The sequence below is a fragment of the Corvus cornix genome, chromosome 2 (genome assembly GCF_000738735.6).
Source record: "Corvus cornix cornix isolate S_Up_H32 chromosome 2, ASM73873v5, whole genome shotgun sequence".
In the NCBI taxonomy this organism is placed as follows: Eukaryota; Metazoa; Chordata; class Aves; order Passeriformes; family Corvidae; genus Corvus; species Corvus cornix.
The window spans coordinates 86690651-86713248 of NC_046333.1; the positions used below are offsets into that span (position 1 = coordinate 86690651).

The following is a 22598-nucleotide window of genomic DNA, read 5'->3' on the forward strand; positions in this document are numbered from 1 at the left end:
TATGAAATTGTGAGTGGTTTGACCTGTATTCCAATACAATATGAAATCCTAAATTCCCAATTCAAAAAGTTTCTGAAAACCCAGGGTTAAATCCATAAACGTACCAAGGAAATATGGTTTTTTATTATAAAATTTAATACAAAATACTTCTCATTGGTCAGTTTGGTGGGGCCAGTTAGGCCTGGTTATTGGTATTTGGTTGGTTTTTATTATTTCAGCAGTATGAGATGAAAGTAACAACTTTGACGTCAGTCAGTTTTTCCTCCCAGCCTCTGTTATTGATGGTAGAATATATGTATCAACTATCCCTAATTAAGTTTTAAGCATAATCCCGTTCTGCTAGTTACATGGAGAAAAGCTTGTGGTTGTGTTAGCTGGGATTGTCTTCCTTGTTTGCATTTATGTTCTTGGAATTCAAAGCAAAATAATCCCATGGCTATGCTTTTGAAGTTTGTTGCTGGGAAAATGCTAGAGCTGATACCTCTGCCTCCAAATACCCCGATCTCTGGGTTCTCCAGAGGCTGTTGATCTAACTTGCAGAAGGAATACTTCATTTGGGAAATGTCAAGTGCAGTGAGTAGTAGGGATGGTAGTAGCAAAAGAACCTCATATTGAATTCTTCTGCATTACAGGAGTACAAACGCAAGTTAGCCAGAGTGTCCCAAGTACGGAAAGAACTCAGGTCACGGATCCAGAACCTGCCTGATCTCTCTCGACTTCCCAACGTCACGGGCAGCCACGTACACCTACCGTTTGCAGGAGACATCTACAGTGATGATTGATTAGCAGAACATCCCCCCATAACCTCTGCTTTTCTGTGAAATGAGGGGTAGGCCAGACCGATCGGTACTCTTGTAGTATTATTTTTGTATATTGTTGCAGAGTGTCAGTAAAAATACTTTAATAATTTATAAAAAATCGTTTAAAAAGTTGATTTGTTTACTATTTTATTGGTGAATGAACATAAGGGTACATTTATAAAAGTGGCATCTGTGTCTGTTACATTGAAGAATGAATAATTATCTTTTGTAAAGATTTTAGTTGGGTGCCCTGTAAAAAACCATACTAAGATTTTTCTTATGTACCCTGTATTTAATGTAAATCAACATATAATCAAAACATAATTCTAACTTGAGACATTTCCGTTGCTAGTGAGGAAGTGAAATGTGGAAATCACAGGCTTATGTTTGCGAGAAGGTCGATGTAATTTAATGCAAAGTTAAAAGTGATCTTACTGTCCATGACATTTAAATTACCCACTCCCAAAACAATGTGGGGTTTTTTAAGTAAATCCTAATAACCCATGTTCTATTGGAAAATATAAATCACGTTACACTGAGCAGATCTTCAAATGACTCAAAATACTGCAATATTTTTGTACACTTTAGAAGTCAGCATGTAGAAAGTGTACAATTGACCAGTTTAATTATGTTTTGAAATTGTAGCTTTTTACAGCTGCTTAGTTTCTAAATCGAGGGACCATTCATTTGTAATCTAATCCCTTTCTGGAACATCTGTTTCCATCTAAAAAGGTTAATCCCAGAAATGTGAAGCCATTTTACAGTTTTAATTAAATTGAAAGGTCATTCTCTAAACTGTCTCAATTGCTAAGTGCCCATTATTAAAGTTTGATAATGTACCATCCATACATGCAGCAAGATGATGGTTTAGCTGTACTGCACATCCTCTTCCACTGAGAAACCCTGGAGGCCAGCATGGGCTACCACGTCCCCACCTTCACCTGCTCCAGCAAATATTTCTAGATCTCGATTGTCTTTTTTCTCACACAACAGGAGGATACAGTTCAGACTGTTCAGATAAGTCAAACAGCAGAAAATTATTGCCCAGTTAAAAACTGTTGCATGGCATAAATGTGGTATTTGTCTGCAAACAGCTGAATTTGTGAAGAATCCTTAGTTTTCCATACTGTGCATCAGCTTTTAAGTTCACTTAAAAAGTTAAAGGTACAGACAGGCATTTAGCACATTGGCAGAAAGTTTAGACTTTTCAATCCATTGGAATGAGCCATGTAATCGTTGAGTGATTTTAAAAATGCCTACCTGTACGTTTGGCATTTAGATTACCTTAAAAACCTGGGCTGCAAGTGTTTTGAGTTGGCTATATCATAGGAGCATTTCATGATTGCATTTTGTTCATGGTTTTGCACTTGTCGGGCATTGTCTTGTACCAGTTAAGTTCACAGTTTACAAGTTTATAGACCTCACATGAAAGCAAATTTTTTACAAAAAGCTGTTCTTTTTTTCAAAATTCAAAATCGTCCTGGAGTAAAATTGTTGAAGATAGTTATCTGTCACTTGTTACTGGCTTCTACAGGGCTAATCACTAGAGTACGTGTAGGATGTGAATGGAGAATAATCATTCTTTTTAAAATAGATACACTTGGACATAAGCATCTCAGTCCACTTATCTCTTCTTGTGGAAGTCGCCATGAATTAGACCTCAGTTAAGTAGGGAAAAAACCTGGAAAGATAAAAATACAAGCTGTTGACATAGCAGTCCATAGCATGCAGTGTAGAATACTGATTTCCTAAAAAAAATTCTGACTGACAAGTAGGAGTGCTCAAAATAGTTCATCAGAACTCACTAGCTGCCCAAAGATTTCTAAGTTTCAAGTGGCAATTTTCCACTCCATAGGAAAAAAAAGAGCTGACTATATTGAATCCAGAGGATTTAGTTCCTTTCGTTTAAGTGTAATATGCAAAATTAAGTAACACTTATTGGCATCTTTTCAGTGTAGATTCTTGATAAGAAAATGTTCTGATACAATTTTAATGTTTTAAATATGTCTGCTCTAGTACGTTAAACTCATCCCATAAATTCTTACACACATGTATGTGCATTGCAGTTGCAGTTAAAGCTCAGTTTTGCTAAAGAATAGCACCAAATTTGTGATAAATATTAAACCAGTTTAATCTATTAAAAATTACAAAACAAATCATAAAACAAGAAGTATAAATAGTGTGTTCATGGTTGAATTCCATCCATTGAAAACTTAAGTTATGCCCAGAGGTGATTATTAGTGCATTGACAAGGCTTATTTGACTGCGCTCAAAGATCTGTCTTGGATACTCAGAATCATAGGGAACTAAGCTTAAACAATCTTTTGCTGCCTGAATTGAAAATAGTTATAATAATAAAATTGAATGCTGAATTTTCTTGATCTCTCAAAGGTTTTTAAAAAGACATGACACTTATTTCACTGGATTTGGTTTTCCTATTCATAACTCCTAGTGATAACATTGCTTATCTACAGGTAATGTAGAACTGATAAAAGAATGAGGAAGAAACCTCAACTTTTTCTTGATGTATATAAGTTTTAATTTTGAGAGAGTGTTATTTTCTGGATATATTTTTCTTTATTACTGTGAAATTGTTTACTGCAAGGAGTTTTCCATAGCTGGGGTTTTGGAAATTTTCCCACAATATTTGGAAAAGAGGACTTGTTAAAGGAAAAGGTCACTCTTATAGTAAGTGTCATATATTAATGGCTGAATGGTATGTTGGGGGTTTTTTTATTTATATGGGAAAGGCATCAGGTATCAAGTAGTTAGGAGATTTATATTGTAACTGTAATAGCATAGCAGGAGATAGCATGGTACGGTACAAATGCAGCCCTGTAGTGTCAAAAAATACCTCCAAATTCTCAGGTTCCAAAGCTTAATGTACGTACTTCTGACATCTCAGGAAGAAAAAGAGGCTGGGCGGGGAAGGGTAGGGAGCCGAGGAGACAAAAAGGAGAACATGCCTGGGTGGAAAGGTAAAGCAAACCACATGTCAGCTTCTGTCAAAACAGAAATAACTGTGAGGCTGGGCAGCACGATGTTTTATCTGTAGGTGGGATTGCACCACAGAACTGCTTTGGGGTGTTGCCACCCCAGGAAAGAAAATGTGTGGGTATATATACCCTGCTTACCTCTTCTGATGTGGTCTGACTCTAGGCAAACCAGAATGCCTGCCCTACAAAAGGCACAATTGTAAAATATCTGAACATTTTTCATCTAATAATAAAAGCATAATAATTAGATTATTTGCTTCACTATATTGCACTTTTATTGAGTGTTCTCTGAAAAAAAGCAAAGAGATTCCTGCAGCACTTTGCCATATGAGAATGCTTACCTTGGAGGTCACTGGGACTGCTTGTATATTCTAGTGTTTGCAGGCTCAAGCTGTGTTTTTTGCAGAATGTTTTGAAAGATATCAGGAATACTACCCCACTTCTGTGGTTTTAAAAATAAATGTGAAGTCCTTAGTTACAAAAATTACCATTCTTAGAAATTTTGTTTCATTGCTTCTTTTGGAAATTAGACTACAGCCTGCAGTAATATTAGCTTGTCTGATTCACTGTTAATGTTTGTATTAATACATTAAAGCGCCTCTGTTAATCCCTAGCAACACAACCCAAACGACATGCTTATTATGTATTTTATCCGAGTAGTCTTCCAAGTGTCAAACTGAGAGCTTTCATGATGATGAAATTACATTCCTGTTTACCTGAAGTTTAGAAAAGACATTGTGTTAGGACTTGCACAGACTAATGCTGCTCTCACAAATCAGTGGTAACTCAGTCTGGTACTTCGATGATGACCCAAAATACATTTGTAGGATACAGTAGCCAGCAGTGCAGATGACCATGGAGGATGTGGAAATCATACATAGGCTTGGTTGGCCCTCTGCAGAAGAGCCTTTTGAAATGTAAGGAAATAGATCTGTGGGTATGGGGTTTTTTCAGTGGGAAAATCAGTGAAAACCAGCACGTCTAAAATTTGATGGTGACATTTACAAATACTTAGGCCAGTTCTGCTCATTACATATAATCACAGTGACTATTCCTGCAAGTAAAGAAAGCAGACTCAAACATAGTGTCTGAAGTGGAATTTTTTTCTAATGAATGACCAATTTTGTCTCAGCTCCTATTTCAGTGTGTCATTTATCTTGATTAAGTAGTAAATCTCTTCCATCGTGTTATTTAGGAATCTAATTCTGATTTCATATTTACAATAGTTAAAGTATCCTACCTAAGCATGATGTTTTTGTGGGAATTTGCTGATGTTCAATAGCACTCATTACTTGTTTGCAACAGAAATAGACTCATTTGTTAAAAGCTAACAAGAAAAGTTTGAAATGTAAAGATGTTTCATTATTGTGCTTTTCTGACAGAACCTGTAATCCTTGTGTAATTTATGTCCTCAGAATAACACCTGTATGTACGCTCTTTCATATTTAATAAAACATTGTTGTAAAAACATCTTTGATAATGTTCATTGCTTGCCTACTCAATCTCATGGTGGGAAATGGCTTTCATGTAAACTGCTCCTTATACTCAGGAATCAACCGAGATCTCATAGTGATGTTGCTGAAGAAATGATTGATACTAATTTTGAGGTTTATTACTCTTATTTTGTGTGACAGTTTTCAGTGAGGAGGCAGTGCATTCAAGGGTCTGAGGTCCTATCTCTAGAACTGTAAATTTAGTTGAGCTGGTTACTTTAAAACACACTTTGTAACATTTTCAGTGTGGTATGACACAAGTACTGCCAGTGATACACATACCCTTGCCCAGTAGAATTTGTGTGAGCTGGGAAATAACTCTCACTCTATAATCAAATGCCTCTTTGCAGGGCTGTGTGCTTGACAGAGACCTTCTTCTCTTGCTTCACAAAGTCTGGCTGAAGTTCTGCCCTCTCTGAAATCAGTGAGGGCTTTTCCTCTCTCGAGTTGTTGTTCCAGCTCTTCAAACACAAGCCACTAACATGGCCTGGCAGTGGTCTGGAGGGGAGCTCAGCAAGTCTTTCGCAGCCAACAGTTAGCCTTCAGTGTTCAATCAGGTACAGGAAGGTAACATGTCCTGAAGGGAAGAATGCATGACACGCATAAATGTGTGTAATATATGTCTACATAGAAGCCTCTGATGTGTGGGTATGTATGTAAATACCTATATACATATAATGTATAGAGGTAAGTTTATACATATGCGTGTCTGTTTTTCAATACACCAATTCTGTGAAAGTCCAGTTAACAGGAAAAACAGACTCTATTAAAGGCTTAGGAATAATATAAGAGCACTGGAGATTATTTCTACCCAGCATTTTGAAGCTTGTAAAACAAGGAAAGGCACATACTGAATGACTTTTTCCTTTTGTTCCCAGATTAAAGTCTAATAGCTCACAATAACAATCTTTTTTAACAATACATCTGGACATATCTGACAACTCTGGTAATTCCAAAGAAAAAAAGATGTTTGGAGCATGACAAGGCTCCATCTCTGTTAACAAATAGTGTGCTGCAATGGTAACACTTGGTGTGCAGAGTGCCTGCAGCTCGGTGCCTACCACCCACAAAACACTTGGAGATGTGTAGTTTAGACAAGCTCTCCTGTGATCCTGTGGATAGACTGCCCATTAGCTTTCCCAGCACACTGGCTGTGTTCTCCCCTTTATGTCTTTTATCCCTTATCTGTAGTTTTATCCAAAAGGAATGCACTCTTGAGACCACAAGGTGTTGTGTAGGAAGCACTGTAAACAGAGACAACAGGGAAATGTGCTTTGATCTAACAAACACAATAATGTTGGGGCACCTTAAAACACAGCAGATGCCTGTGCTGGTTTCACATAAGCCTCATGGGAAGCACAGCAGTACCTAACATGAGTACTTTTAATGGGAAAATTTATTGCAATTTTTTTTTCCAAACACTTTTGTGCAACACATTTTCCATCAACAAAATGAAGTATTTTTCCAGAGGACTGGATTGTGAGTACAGGAACAGGTGAATTAATACCAAGTTCTACACTGGAAAAGGCAACACTAAGGTTTGTATTTGGATTAAAGAATGGCAGTTCATTTTATCCTACACAAACATAAGAGACAAAGAGCAGTTATTGTGCAAGTGTACAGGGGATATAAAAAGATAACATGCCAATCTCTGAGACTCTAAGTACAGTTAACAAATTATTCTTCATTGCCCTGGACTGCTTCGCAGTCCACCAAGCTAGTTGCTGGTCATTAAGCAGTGTTCACTGAGTCTGAAGGCACTTAAACTATTTATTAAACTAGCAAAACCAAAAGAAAAATACAGACATTTAAGTCCAAGAAAGTAAATGCTTTTAACTAACTGGCTCTCTTTTTCAGAGGGGAAGTGCGACACACCATTTGCAGAACTACCACTGCAGATTGTAAGCAGGACAGGCTATAACCTCAGTCCTGAACGGTGACTTTATACTGTCCTCTCTCATCTCTGTGCCAAAATTAAATTGAAAATCTTTAATCTTGACAATTAAATGGTCCTAGTGGGACCATCATCAGCAGGAAGCTGATAAATCCTGGCTTTTAATTCTTGGGGCATCAGAAACTGCAAAACATGTTCAAGATTCCCAAGCACGTTAAACTGGCTATCTTCTCATCTCCCTCTGTAGACAATCACCCCCCCTTGGAAACAGAGCTTCCTTATAAAAAATATGGTCTATGCTTTCACAAAGTACAGGCTGTGAGCTTGAGTTTTAAAGAAATCACTTTGTTGATTTACTAAAACTGGAGCAATGTTTATTGCTGTAATCTTTATTACTTTGAAATAATATATAACTAAAGTAAAGTCAAGAAGGTTTTGAAATCTGCATTCTGGTTTTTCTCTTTTTCTTCTAGGTCGAGCATCCGTTTTAGCTTAGAGAAGTGAAATTTGGAGTTTCGGGGAGTCTTGGAAGCACAGTTGGTTGCTGCCTGTCCAGATTCACGTGTCCTGAAAAACAGAAGGCTCAAATGTCTTAAAGGGGAGAAATCAGAATTAACATAAAGTAGCTGTAAAAGCATGCATATATAATTTGAATGAATAATATTCAAGAGAAATAGTGTACTTTCATGTGCAAGTGAGCAGTCAGAAGTATAACTTTGTTACGCAAATTTTAAGACAAACATTTTGCATTAATGACACAAATGGGCATTCTTTGCACACAGTGGCTTTTCATGAGAATCTTTGATATTAAAGGTTGGAAAGTTAAAATTGATGTCGTCAACCATACCAACTGAGAAATACACTTAGTTACTAATTTAAACTTTACTAAATGACTGATCTAAAATCAACAAGATGTAATACACTCTACTTGGCAAAGTGCTGCTTAAACAGGAAAGAAACAGGTACCTGGAAAGTGATGAGGGACTGCTCTCTTTAGATCCCAACCTACTGCAGCTTACAGGTGTCATTTTCTTTGCAGACTGAATTCTTACATCTGGTGTCTTCAAGCTAGATTTGATACCTGGAGTGCCACAATTTTGTGTTTTCGTTGCCAGAAAATCTCTGCTTTTACCATAATGTCTTGTTGTTTTGTTGCAAGATTTGCAAGTAACCAGCTATGGAGAGAAGAAAGGAAATACCAAGCTGCCTTTCAGTCTTCCCACCTTTGTTATAAAGCCATTAGAAGAATCATCCAAGCTGTTCTATAAATACTATGACACAAATTAAATATTTGCTTAAGTAAAACATGAGATACTAAAAAGTAACATAGACTTTATAACTAGTATTTTAATCCAGGCTTCTTAAGCTAAACACATCCTTTGGGTTTATCTAGAAATTACTCCAATTCCCTACCAACTAATTTCAGGAGACCCGTACCTCTGAATGTAATATTGTACAGTGAAATACAGAGAACAACCCTGTCAAGACAGATGAAACAGCATCTGAACTGGGAAAATCATATTTTGAGTGTACAAGATTCGCTGAGTATACAAGAGTACTCCTATACATTGGGTATTTGGCTAAAAAATGTGACATTCTGGGTCATCTAAAGTCATTAGCATATTCTACCCCCAATGAAGTTACACTGCACACTTTTCAGGGAGTCTTGGGATAAAATATTTAAACTACTCTCAAACCCAGTCATCCATTTAACTAAAACCAGCAAGCCTCAGTGAACAAAGACGAGGCTTTGTATTAGGGCAAAAGTACTACTACAATAAGGAGAATGTTCTAAACAAAGGGCACTTTCTCTTCTCTCTACCTCTAGGCTGCAGGGAACTTCAGCAGCACCGTAAGCTGAGAGGTGCATCAGAACAGATCATGTCACACAGTCACAGAGACTGTCAGACATTACTGATATTCCTTACTGCCATGGCAACTACTCATAGTAAGAGATATGAGAGTAACGCAGCCAGACAACTTTCTGAGGCACCAAACAGACTGACAGAAAGACAGTTGCGTGATGCTTCTGGTTAAAAAAACATACTCAGAAGACTGTCACAAAAATGTCTAAGCAGTTTTGAAAACATCTACACCAAATCATTCTTCATTTCAAAGTGCGTAAATTTAACTAAATGCAGACTGTTTAGTAAAACTTACATTTAGAAATGCTAAAACATTTTTAGTTAAGTGTTTTGACTTCCTCTAGACACTATTTTGTCAGCCTAACGAACCAAAAAAAAAAGAAACAGCATTAACTTTTAGTGCTCAGGTACTGATGTATTTTTAGTTCTTCTAAATGAAATTCAGGTGGGAAAGAAACTCAGCATCTCATGGTGACTTAGCACTGTGTGGAATATAAATGGAGGTGACCACTTTACAATGCAGGAATTACTGGCTTAATCATAGCACTTCACAGCTAATTTCCATTCCCTGAAATGGATCAGCAGTTAACTCCAAAAATTTTTAAAGCCCTGAAACAGTCCCTATGTTTATATGTCTTTTTATGGCAGAAGCAATCTAAAATCAAGTTCTACTTGCTAAGAAAAGTCTCAGAGGTAAAACCTGCCATATTGTTGCTTGCTTTAATTTCCAACCACACTGGAATTTTCACTTTCACATGTCTCAGGTATTAGATTACCAGGATCTACATTGCTAATTTTGAAAGCTGCCAGTTGCTGACAGCATTTTAAAGACTTAAGACAAGAAACACTTAAATCATAATCCACAGGACAAATTCAAACTGAACACAAGTACAGCAAACTATAATTACATACCGGAGTTTAGACTGGGCCTATTTAAACTGAATTTTAAACTACTCATATGAATGCACAGTGTGTCCCTACAAACACTCTCCAGCTACACAGTAAGTCTTAAGAGCCCATCATCATTTCATAGGACACTGCTCTGTTCATCAGTTGCTTAAAGAGAGGTTCTTAATGTACCCTCAACGTTTGTGATCCCAGAAAAATAAACCAAAGATTTCAGCTTGCAGAATCACAGAACATCTTGAGTTGGAAGGGACCCACAAGCATCATCAAATTCCAACTCCTGGCCCTGCAGAATCACACCTTATGCCTGAGAGTGTTGTCCCAATGCTTCTTGAACTCTGTCAGGTTGGTGCTGTGACCATTCCCCTGGGGAGCCTGTACCAGTGCCCAGCCCCCCTCTGGGTGAAGAACCTTTTCAGACGTCCTTTCTGAAGCTCAACTGTGATCTACAATCTGGGGAGAGTGCCTTTATGAAGCACCTTATTTTGCTCTGACACCTAAGAACCTTGGTGATATTTCCTCAGTTTAAATTTTTTTTTTTATTGACTCTTTAATAATTTTTGGTTTCACAAAATTTACTCCTGAAACCACAAGAGTCTCATCCAAGAAAATGCCAAGTGTGCCAGCAACTGCTGGGCACAATAGGGTGCTGTCTCATTTATTCCAACAACCATTCACATAACCTGTTGTAAAAATAGTACATACCTTGGCAACACTAGATTAAATGTATACTATTATTCTTCCAATAGTAATTAAATGTCACATTCCTGAGTACTTTTAGAAAAATAACTGAAGTCTCAAGAAAAACATCAACTTGTTGAAATTACCTCTGTAGTTTAGTTTTGAAAGACTCCTTATAAACAGTAATATTCAGACAAATGTAAAAAATTCTATTAATAGAGATGGTAACAATAATCGGATGTATCTGTGAGAGTCTGGTGAAATACATGAAGTAAAGCTTGTGTCAAAATGTATCTGCTCAACAACTGATAAAATTGAAACAAAGGTAGTAAACTAGATGTTTGTGTAGCTTCTCTAACATGGGGTCGTGAGGTTTTTTTTGGAGAGAAAAGCTTACTGGTCTTGTCATTGTGTTCATGATCTATCTATTGTGGAAGGGAGATTTTAAAAATGTCATTTATGAACAGAAGTTATTCCAAAAAGAAAGGAACAGTCTTATGCTCGTGAAAAAGAAATGTGTGGGCTCCTCTTCTAAGAGAAAGGCTTCTGTATCTTCTTTTTTATGCCACTGAAATAGGGGCATGAAATTTACAGAAATATCATGTACTTGTCAGTTCCAAATAAATGTCCTTACCAGAATGCTTCTTGACTCCCTGTACTTTCTCAAAAGCTTCGTCTGTTTCATGTTAAGTTTATGGTTCTTTGCCTCTCGTTTAAGAACTTTCTCTATCTGTGGAGTCACTTTCATCTTTGGTTTGAGGCGTACCCGGTAGCTGTCAGGAACCAGGAACTGGAAGCAGTAAGGACATATTCTTTCTAATCCACGTTCATTAGCTACAGATAAATAAAGGCAAATGGATTAAATAACTACGTTTTATAAGCAAACTTGAAAATGGTGTGTTTCGATTTGAACATTACCTATACATGTTCTGTGTTTAAGATAACACTAGAACACAAGAGGAAGCTGAGCACCAGAATGTGGTCAGGCTAAGTTTATGCATGGGAAAAGTTTACACAATATGTAATTGTAGATTTTCCTGAAAAAATACAATCCCTTGCTAAAAATCTTTAACAACGGAGGTTCACAATTCTGCAAGGAGCTCCATGTGGGCACAATCTTCTACCAGATCAGGGACACCAAAGCCTTGTAAAGCTCTGTGCCCATTTTAAGTGTGAGAAGATGACAGGACCTCAGGCTGGGATGAAGAAACGCTTTGAGACAAATTTCAGACCTAATAAGATGCTCCTGCATCTGCCTCATTAGCTCCTGCTGCCAGAGCTGGACTCGGACGCCTCTCCCTAATCCCCCGAGGAACACCTGGCCCAGCTCCCTGGCGAGCTCGCCATTCCTGCCGGGAGCCCCGCAGCGCTGCCCTGCAGGGGCAGTGCCCTGCAGGGGCAGTGCAGGGGGAAGGGGAGAACGGAGGACAAGGGGGAGCCGGCATTCCCACGCTCCTGTCCTTCCGCAGCCTCCACGCGCTGCTCTCCCACCGCAGGAGCCTCCGCTGGAGCGCGCCGGGCTCAGGGGGCCCTGCTCCGGAGCCCCTCTCCTCCGGCCCCGGTACCACCGCCTGCGCCCGAGGCCCCTCACTCGCCTCGGGAGTTGCGGAGCATCCACCTGCGCGGGAGAGAGGGAAAGCGTCACGGCGCGGCCGCGGGCACCGGGCGGGGACGCCCCACGCGTCACCGCCGGGCTCTCCCACCGCCCGTCCCCGCCCCGCCGCGCTTCCTTACAGCAGGAATCGCGCCTGTCCCGGGCAGGCCCCCGCCAGCCGCTCCGCCGCCGCCAGCAGCCGCCGCCGCCCCATGGCGCCGAGCGCCCGCCCGCCGGAAGGGAAGGGAAGGCGGGCGATGTGCAGCGCTTGGCCGAGCCCCGGCGGCACCGCGGCCGCAGCACCAGGGTACCGGGCTGGGGCGGGCCCCGGGCGAGGGGCAGGGCCGGGGCTGGCGCTGGAGGGCGGCGGGGCCCCGCCTGTGGGCCCGGGGCTGGCGGCCGCGGGCGGGGTCCGGCGGAGCCGAGCTCGCCCCTCGCCCGCTCGGGGCGCGGTACCCGCTTGTGTCCTCAGCAGTGTGAAAAGTTTTTCCCGTAGGAAAGGAAACGTTTACCTTCGGGAAAAAACATGAGGAAGAACCGCTTTACGTTGAGAGTGGCAGAGCACTGGAACAGGCTGGCCCGGAGAAGTCATGGAATCTCCTTCTCTGGAGAAATTCCAAACCCACCCGGATGCGTTCCTTTGTCACCTGCTCCAGGGGACCCTGCCTTGGCAGGGGGGTTGGACTGGGTGATCTCCAGAGGTCCCTTCCAACCCTACCAGTTCTGTGATTCTGTGGGGAAAAAACCAACACCAAAAAAACAAAACAAAAAATCACAGATTCTCTGTGAGGGGTTGTCAGGTGAAAGATCTGCTGCAGCATCTCCAGAAATCCTCCTGATGCTCAGCAGTGCTGAACTTCATCTGTCACCCTCTCTGAGGTGCCTTTCCCGTGAATTTTGGCGACTGCATACTTTATCACTCTGCAAATGTGTTTCCATTAAAAAAAAAAAAAAAAAAGAAACAACCTCCCTCCTTCCCCTCACCTCCCCCCCCCCAAAGCCCCAAAACCAAACCTTCAGCTTTTCACCGTTTGATCTGTGTTTTATTCATTCCCTCGGCCCTGTTCATTTGCTAGACGTTTTTATCCTTTGATCTATTGGTAATGGTGTTCATTTAGGAGAGGTATTCAGCTGATCAGGCTTCAATATTCTATCAAGGAATTTGAATAAATATAATTATTTCTTATTTTCTGACATGGAGTAGCCGAGGACTTTAGAAGCAGAAAAGCAAGGGAGAAAAAGGAATTTCAAGACTTCCTTTAAGAGAGCTTTACAGCACAGTCAATAAATCCAGACTTGTTAATGATATGTTCATAATAGCTACAATTAGGGCCTCTGCTGACTCTATTTTTTAATTGAAACTAATTTTTTCAATGAACCTTTCAGTATTACATTTTTGTTGCTGTGTTGCTGGCTTTTTTCATCCTAATTTTTGAGTAAACTCTTACCTTTTCTGAGTGGAAGAGCAGGGATGTCACATAATATCTGTTCAAAACACAACCAGTGTTCATCAGTCAACAGATTTTTTGGCAAGTGAAATATTCCCATTTATTATAATGGAGGGAGAAAATGAAAGTACTTTTTGAACACAAGTAAGCAAAAATAATTCCAACACTTTATTGAGGGGTGGGTCTGTTTTTATAATTTTTTAAGCACATTTGTTCCCTAGGGAAGTTGGTTGCAGAGGAAGAATGGTGAGGCAAGATAGTGCCACGTTTTTTTCCCAGCTTTTGCCTAGCTAAAGAGAAATGTGCTAGGGATTTCTTCTTTTGCCTGGAGCTGGGACCTGACTGCTCCCTGCCCCTGGAGTGGTGCAGGTGGGCCCGAGCATCTGCACCAGCACCGTGGATTAACTTTTTCTTGTGAGAAAAAGTGCCTGAGTGACCTGATTAACAGGCATGTGCTGTACTTACCAAGCAGTGACTAACACAATGCAAAGGATTCATTTCTATTACCCCCCCCCCACCTCCACCTTCACTCTTACACTCTTTTTATCCCTGCCTTTTTCTCCCTCAGTCTCTTCCAGTCTGGCTGAAATGCTTGTACACTCTTTTTCTCCTGCTCCTGAGACAACACTGGGCCATTCCTTTTCTTATCTTAGTTTGCTGGATTCTCTTTGCGTTATAGATCATCTTTGTCCAAAAAGCAGGGCAAACGGCCACTCCCAGTGCCATCCACACACAGGGTGGTGTGTCTCGTCCCGGGTCCCATCACATGAGGCTTTCCCATGTTAGGTGTGGTGCTGAATGTGCTAAACAAAGCTCTAGAGTCAAAGGGGGAATGGCCAAAACCCATGGCCTCAAATTCATGGCTCTCCACCAGCCCCTTCCGGCACAACTCCCATCAAAAGGCAGTATTTCTGTGCATCCAGTGTTGGCAGGACCAAACCCTTAAAACCAGACAACCCTCAGATCCCCGGCACAGTATTTATGGCATCAGTGGGATGAATTCATCCGCATTTCAAGGCAGAACACATTCGTCTCTACTTTTTCCTGGCTTTTGTTCACCAAAAAAAAGCCCACGTTAGCAGAGCCATGTTACGAACTGCTTCCTGCTTCTGTTGTTTAGTGTTTTGTAGCTACCACGGCTGGCCAACAGGCTGTAAATCTTGCCTGGTGTTTTGTAACAAAGGAAAAAATAGAATGATTTGTGTTGACTTTTGGTCATCGTGTATCATTATCGATCCGGGGGCGGGCGGCGGGGAGCGCGTACCGCGGATCTGTTGCTCGCCACTTCTCCGGGAAGGCGGCGGGAGCCAGCAGTCAGTAGAGGGCAATAGAGAAATACAGTTTGTGATGCCTAAAGGATTTGAAGCCCTGATTATGTGTTTACAGAAAAGAAAAAGAAGAAAAGAAGAGCCAGGAGGATAGGTTGTTCAGTTTACTACCGGAGACCCGGCTGTGACAGACCACCAAGAAAACAAAATTTCAAAGAGAGTAAAGAAGACCTTCTGCAGCATCTGCAAGTCTCCCTTTTTTCTTCAGAGTTACGTAGGATAACTTAGCCAGAACTTATTGATGTCTGCATGTTCAGTGGACTCGGGAATGGACTGGGAGATGCGGAAACGTACTCTTCGGAAGAAACAGAAGAGGAGGCATTTCAAAGATCCTGCAGGTGACCAAGGTGAGCAAACTCAGGGTTTCTCTTTCATGTGAGATAATAAATGTTCAGTCAGCTGTATAAAAGTCATGAACAAACTGAGTGAGCGATTGAAATTATATGAGAATTTTGCTTTTTCGGGCATGCTTGTGCAAGATTCATTTTCTCATGGAAAAAAGAGGATAGTGATGCTACAAGGATAAGCATTGCCAAGCATATGTTATTTTGGAGACATGCTAAAACCGGTGACCTGTTTTATGTGTCATATTTTGTATTAGAACTGTTTGAAACATGCTCATCATTTTACAAGGTTTATGTGCTATAGTTCCTTGACTCTAGTTTACAGAGAAATATATAAATAAGATGTGACTATTGTTGTTCCTTCTAGAGGGGATTTTTGCTCAGCTTTTGGACAAATGTGGCTCAGAGGTTTAGAGAAATTTATTAAGAGATTTTTGGATGCATAGTAGGAATGCCCTCAGGTTTTTCAAAAGCTTTGTAATCAGAAAGATATTAAGAAGTGATAACAAAGAATATAGTAATAACAAAAGGCATTAAGCCATAGAAATCAAGGGGGTGGCAGAGGCTTGGGAAAACAAAAAAAGCCACAAGAGACTAAGTTAGAAAATAAACACATGAAACACTTTTCTATTGCCAAGATCTCAGCTGGTGTCACCATAACACTTGGAAAATATCCTCGGGATGCCGGGAACCATTAAAGCAGTACAGATTATCAGAGGATAAACTTCACTTCAGCTGCCACCGCTACCAGAAGTGACCAGTAAGAAATGTCTGGGAAATGAAAGATGAAGAATCAAAGCATTGACATTCTGGGGATATCACAGAGCAAATGCAAGGGTATCTAGAGGTCAGTCAGACAGTACCCATTTGAAACAAGACAGGCTGATAAATAAAAGAAATAAATCATATTCTGAAACAACACATCAGCATTTAAAAGCTAGTTAAAGGACAAGTTATCTGGTGTTCCTCCTGAGCCTGGATTTATTTTGTGAGTGCTATGATTGGTAAGGCTATGACATAGTGATTCATCTGTGCCTTGAGGGCCAAAACATGTAAAAGATTAGTGGGTTTTTTGTTAGTTTATACACAGTTTAGAACACAGCTTCCTTGCAGTATGTACCTGAGGGAGGTGAAAGATAACATATACAAAGCATTTCACTATTTCCCATGGGTTGGCAACATCCATCTGATAGGGAATGGACCCAATGAATATCAGAATCCACCTGATCTTGAAAGCTGCAAGTTCCAATTTCCAATTTTTTCTTCCTTTCATTCAGTTTCCAGTATTCTACATCTTCTTGTATACTTGTAAATCCATCCTCTCACAAGATAATAGAAATTAAAGATAGTATTGAACAAAAACCTCAGCGAGAAATATTCATGCAGTTTAATAGTGCCAACTCTTCTTTAAAGCGGTCTCTGGTAGAAATTATTAACTCTGTATCTAAGATGTGAAGCTCTAGGGCAGTAAACATTCTCTTATAGCTGATAGCTATTTTCAGTGAAATTAGCAGAGTTGCTTTTTAGCGTTATATCTCTATAAATACAGTCAAGGAGATTTTTGTAGTGGGGAGCCACACACGTCAGCGGCTGGGGCTGAGGAATGGGATCTACTGCTCCTTGAAGTCCAGCCCTTGCTTTGTCCCTGTGTGACTTTGTGGTACATTAGGCTTGTTTATGGTCAGCTCATGAAGGGGCCCACCTGGCAGCTCGCCCATGCCAAGGGCTGGGCTTTGAATGGCAGAGTGCAGATTGTATGAGGAGGTGCTCCTTCCGTGGAAGTTATGGGAAAGGCCATCACCAGGTTGCAGTGTCCTTCAGTGCGAAAACATACTCCTATGCCAGTTCTGCCTGTAAATCTTTGTCACTTTGAGTCATAATAAACTATTCCTTAATTTTCCCTCACAGAACTGTTGTCTAAAAATCTTGAAATCTCAAGCCTATGTTTCACCTGTGAAAAAGATGCTGCTAATTAATGTGTTAATTGTCATGTAAACCCCTTTGCTTAATGAGATGTGAAATAGCCCCTGCTGTTAGGAATATCAGTGTGTGCAGGATTTTGTCCCAGGCACTTAGGGTCATTTATTGCTGTGCTGCGGCACAACCCAGGGCTGCTATTTCAGCCTCTTGCCAAAATAGAAACGCTTTACTTTCTGATGAGTCATCTGGGTTTCACTGAGATCTTGCAAGGTTCCCCCACCCTATTCTTCTTTGCTGTAGAGTCCAGGCCCTGCTCTGGAGGCCTTGCTTTCCCAGGGAAAGATGGGGTGGAACCCGCTTCAGCAGCTGTCGGCTCCGTTCCTTAATTAACTTGGAGCAGACTGCTAATGAGTGATATGGAGCGTTTTCCCTGTCACTGGAGCCGAACATGCAGCATTCTTAGCCTTTTCTGGCCAGCAGTGTGGCACAGGAGTGCTGGCAGCTGAGTCAGAGTTTGCCACACGTTGTGCTAAACGTTACCCGCATCAAGGCAGAAAGGGAACTAGGTCAAGCAAAGGTGGCAGCTTTAATCTATTTTCCATGTTGGTCATATTTACTTACAAACAACACAGAAGAGCTATATGTTTCAAGAAAATATTTCCTTGCATCTTTTTCCTTCTGGTGCAAAAGGGGCTCGAGGAAGACTTAATTTTTGTATTTCTTTTTGCTTTAAATTATTTTCTTTCCCCTTTAATTCTGAATGATCTGTTCTAAGGTGGCACTGGTTTGAGCATGAGTGAGGCCAGACTAGATGGCCTCTAGAGGTTTCCAACCTTACCCTGTAATTTTCAACAGTCATGCTGTTATTTTGGATTCTTCCTGACTCCAAACTACCTGGGATAGAAAAAAAAAAAAACAAACCAACAAAACAACAGCACTATTTAAAGATAATTTTCTTTCCCTTTAAGGTATTATTTTAATTCATTTGAAAATGCACCAGGGAGAATAAAAGCCAGGTACTTCTAATAAATAACTGGTGTTATGGAATAGTTCTTTTCAGTTGTTGGTGTCTGAGTTTTGTCATAAAATGCTTTGATTACCATGTTCGGGCTGCTTTACAGAATTGCTATTGGGCAGAAATGTAGTCAGCTGAACGATAACTGTTTGAGGGCTGTACTCCCTGCTGCAGTTGAAAAGTGGCTTTTCACACCTGTTTATAGTATCCTAAGTTGGTCTTGTGTTTGAGAAGCTGGTGTCACTGCTGACTCTTCCAGTTCTATGCCTGGTGACTCAGATGGTAAGAAGGGGTGAAATATTTACTGCTAAAATCTGTGAAATAATATGAATTTGAAAAATCCATATTGCTTTCTCAGTAATCCATTTTAGCTAAATTCATTCCAAATTAAACTGTTTGCCCAGCTGACATCCTTAATTCATCACCCTGGCTGAAACCGAGATCTTCAAAGCCATTTACAACAGCTAAACAAACATGTCTTTCATTAGCTTCGATTATAATGCCTGATGAAGTGCACAAAGGATCTGAATCTTTACATATGACAGTGATGGATATAATTTAGACACAGGAGAAGTAACAGAATCAGGCCGATGCTTAGAGTGAGCTTTAATCCAGAGTTTCACAAATATAGGTGGGTGGTGCAGTGCTTCTTACCTACTTCAAAACTGCTGCTGCTGCTGCTGAGGCACAGTGGTAGCACAACATATTGTACCTGTGCTAGGAAGTGAGCACTTGCATTTTCATTGCTGGTAGTAGGGCCTTGTCCCCAAAACCTACTCCTCTTTAAAAGAATAAACTGGATGTAACTACCTCCTAAGTGTGAAGCAACTAAAGTAAAGAGGAAAAACTCCACGTGACACCAATTTAATTAGAATTCAGTATCATTGCCTTGATTAGTGATGGAAAACAGGAAACTTCTTCAGTGAGGGTTGTATTATAGTTGCACAATTCCCCAGTACTGAAAGGATCTAACCTTTGTCAAGTTGGCCTGCATGCAAGGCCCTCTGCTTTCCTGTCCCCCTCAGAGTCTTTGTACAGAAAACAAAACAGCAAGGGGTAGATGATTCAACAGAAGATTTCTTTTTCTAAAATCCAGAGGCCTCTGCTTAAGCATCACAAGGCAGAAAAAGCTCACACTAGTTATATGCACATATGTTAAACAAACATCATCAGAGTTGTGTTAACTTGTTGCTTATTTGCAGTGTGGAGAGGGGCTGATGCAATCTCTGGTCTTTTTCAAGAAGGCACATAGCCATATGTTTTTATGTATTATTTTCATTATTATTAGATAAAAATAACAGTGGTGTTCAAGTATGGTCTGCATCATTCCCTTGAAAGGTCATTTCCTCAGCGAGCAAAGACTTGTTTCCCTTCTTCAGAAAAGTAATTTTAAGGGCTAGGTTGATGGCAGGGCAGACGTAACAAAGTTTGTCAACTCATAATCAATTTATGGAAATGAAAATTATTTTTTTCCTTACTGCATGCTTAAGCAATGTTTTCCTGATGAAAATATTTGTGTATTGGTTTTTTGAGTTAGTTTGTTGGGTTTTTTAAATCTCCTCCTTTCTCCTAGGCCAGTCTGAGATCTGTGTATCCCTAAGCACTGTTTGGATAAAAAGATCTAGTTATTCTAAGAGCAGGGAAGATAGACAGTGGAAAGCCTGAAGGAGTAAAAGTCCAGACAGAGATGCAGTGGCATACATAAGTTCTGTGAAGTGCTTGTCACAGTGCCTTTTGGCTCTCAGCTTCTGTTTCATTTGCTCTGCTGGTTAATCATTGGCTTGAGTGCTCAGGTACCATGGTGATCAACACACTACCGGTGCCACAAACCCAGCATGATGCATATTCATTGAAACACTATTTTTGAAAGAAAACCAAAAATAAAAGCAACTTTTGAAAATCCTCAACATACATTGTTATGTACTTTCCCCTCTAACAATATAAATCAGCATGGTAGGCTATAAGCTTCTTCCTCCCATTTTAGATTTTTCCTTCTGCTGTTGATATCCACAGCTTTCTCATTAAGTGGTTTGAAAGGCTTCAGACTTCTTCCATATGTTGAGTATAGCACATTTGTGCATTGGCCTTTCTGTGCAGCTCTTGAGATGTTTGTTCCAGTGTCATCAATATTAACATCAAGGAAAGAGCCTTGGAATAAGAGCCAAATGCATCCTTGGTCTGTTAAACCCCAACAGTTTGCTAAGTGTGACCTTTGTGAAGCTACGGGTATAAAGTTCAACCTTGAAAATCTTGGCCAGCAACTAACTGCTGGAATGCCAATTGGCAAGCGCTTCTTCCTTCTCCAAATGCGGAGCCTTCTGCCTGAGCAGCTCCAGTGCAGCATCTCTTCCGCAGTGTCACGTTTTGAGGTCTGGTCCTCACACAGACCTCTGGTGCTGTTGTTAATTTTTATAAAGCTGTGCTATTTATATCTCTATTTGAATCTGTTAGGTGGCCAACCCTGGGAAGTTAGCACTGAGCAGTAGGTTCCCACTGAGGGCATTACTGTGCCAGCATCCCTACAAGATAACTGCAGGGAATGTAGAAAAAAATGTTACCTCTTTATCATGAGTACCTTATGAGTTTGCTCCTGGTTTTGGTATCTTGAATTGCCTCTGAGCTCGGTGCCTGGAGCAGATTGATAGCATGCTGTCAGTCGATGAGCCCCTGGCACATGGCATGCCCAAGAGGGAAATAAACCACAGAGAAGGGAATTAGATGGAGATAGGTGCAAGGTATGCATCCACTGGAGCTGGATAATTGTCCCTCAAACTCTGCTGATCGTAAAAGCTTGCTTTAACTTTTGTTTCAGGCCTCGGAAAATGGAAAAGACATCCTTTTCCTCTTATATTCCCCTCACATGAGATGAAGATACCAAATATTTTTTTCAGGTGTGTCTTACCACCTGCTTTGACAGCAATTAGCTCACCAATTGGTGTGGGACAAGTTCCATTAATATGTGGTGAAAGCATGCAAAAAAACCTCAAAACTCAAGGAGCGATGCAGGGATGCTGTTTATGTCTCCCTGGCATGAGGTAGGAAGGGCCTGTGCTGCTTTGCAGGAGTTGGAGACGCTTACAAGAAGTGTGAAAACAAACCAACACCCCATACTGAATCCCCCATATTACTGATTTTTTTTTTTTTTTTTTTTTAGGTATAGCAAAGACACTAAATATGGCAATCCTGTTAATATTCCTGAGCCAAAGAGTGAGTGAGATTTACAGGATTTGTGGGTCAGGACAGTAGTCTCCTCCTTAGCCTGTTTCCTGTAAGATCTGAGCTAATGGTGTTGCAGGGGTGGTGGGAGAGAAGCCAGGACTTACCCTCTAAGGATTTAATTTGGAAGGCATTGTAATTGGGATCCCCTCCTCTCTATCTATCATGCTGCAGTATAGGACTTTCCAGCTTGGCTCTATCCAGTCCTTGAACTCACTAGGATCCACAAATCCCTGTAAAACATACAGGTACAGCTGCTCTGCTCTGGTGTTTTACTGCAGAGAAAGAACAAACTTGAGGAAAGGGGAAAATGAGCACTGCTTGCTTCCTCTGCCTCTCCTGACACCAGGGCTAATGCAGGTAGAGTCACACCCCTCTCCCAGGTGGAAGATGGGCCAGGCTGCAAAAGGGGGCACCAAATGGGCTGTGGGCTAGTACTGTGGGGTGTGGGAGTAATACCTTAATGATCCTGGTGCCTGTAGCACGATTACAAAACACGAGTTGTCCTGTAAAATGATTTTGTCACCATGATACTGCCAGTCCTACAGGCAACCCTTTCTGCCAACCATTTCCTCCTTTTCATTGATCTGCAGTAATTTTTTGATTACTTTTTTGGTTACTTTGAATATTTTTGGTTATTTTGCTTACTTTGAATGGTTTTTTGGCATTCCTTTGCATTAAAGGGTATTCATGGCATTCACAGGTAGGGTTCAATTAATTCCCTCATCCTTCTTTTCCCAAGGTTGTTCTGTTTTTGAGAACCACCCTAAAACATGTGCAAATTGAGCATGGATAGAGGCATCTCTTTGCAGCAAATCTGTGCACTAGGTTTTTTCCATGGACTGTAGTCTGGAACTTGGCAAGCCTTTGGAATCTTTCCTGGATGAGCAGTTCTGGATTATTCTCCAATTTTTTTTTTGGAACAGGAGTGAAAATAAACATGAGCTTGCAATGCTGGGCACAAACTCAAACCCAGACTTTCCCAATGTGAGCCCAGAGCTGAGAGATTTAATTTGGCCCCTTTTGGATTCTGATCCCGTGTCAGAGTGAGGTTTTGAGTCTGAATGGCATGCAGTGTCTGTGATACTCATGTAAGTA

At 40.7% G+C, this 22598-nt stretch overlaps 2 protein-coding genes and 1 long non-coding RNA gene across 6 annotated transcripts in view; 2 read left to right on the forward strand and 1 right to left on the reverse strand.

Annotated features, from left to right (window-relative positions):
* RPRD1A (regulation of nuclear pre-mRNA domain containing 1A) overlaps nucleotides 1–5266 on the forward strand; it is a 44143-nt gene extending 38877 nt beyond the window's left edge. Inside the window, exon 7 of the mRNA XM_039550179.1 lies at nucleotides 633–5266. Within this exon, the coding sequence (XP_039406113.1) occupies nucleotides 633–782 (150 nt within the window). The 3' untranslated portion in view covers nucleotides 783–5266. The remainder of the gene's footprint in view (nucleotides 1–632) is intronic.
* A 1401-nt stretch (nucleotides 5267–6667) lies between these two features.
* Nucleotides 6668–12458, reverse strand: C2H18orf21 (chromosome 2 C18orf21 homolog). The gene is made up of 5 exons (XM_039550182.1): nucleotides 12370–12458; nucleotides 12231–12253; nucleotides 11270–11469; nucleotides 8150–8358; nucleotides 6668–7750 (listed from the first exon to the last, which is right to left on the reverse strand). The coding sequence occupies exons 1-5, from the start codon at nucleotides 12441–12443 to the stop codon at nucleotides 7597–7599; spliced, it is 660 nt and encodes a 219-aa protein (XP_039406116.1). The 5' UTR covers nucleotides 12444–12458; the 3' UTR covers nucleotides 6668–7596.
* A 2524-nt stretch (nucleotides 12459–14982) lies between these two features.
* The window catches only part of LOC104685854, an 84439-nt gene continuing 76823 nt past the window's right edge, over nucleotides 14983–22598 (forward strand). For 2 of the 4 annotated variants that reach the window (XR_751206.4, XR_751207.4), the window contains exon 1: nucleotides 14986–15352. This is a non-coding gene — a long non-coding RNA (uncharacterized LOC104685854). Of the gene's footprint in view, nucleotides 15353–22598 lie in introns of all 4 variants that reach the window. The other 2 variants (XR_002044240.3, XR_751205.4) reach the window with 2 other exon arrangements.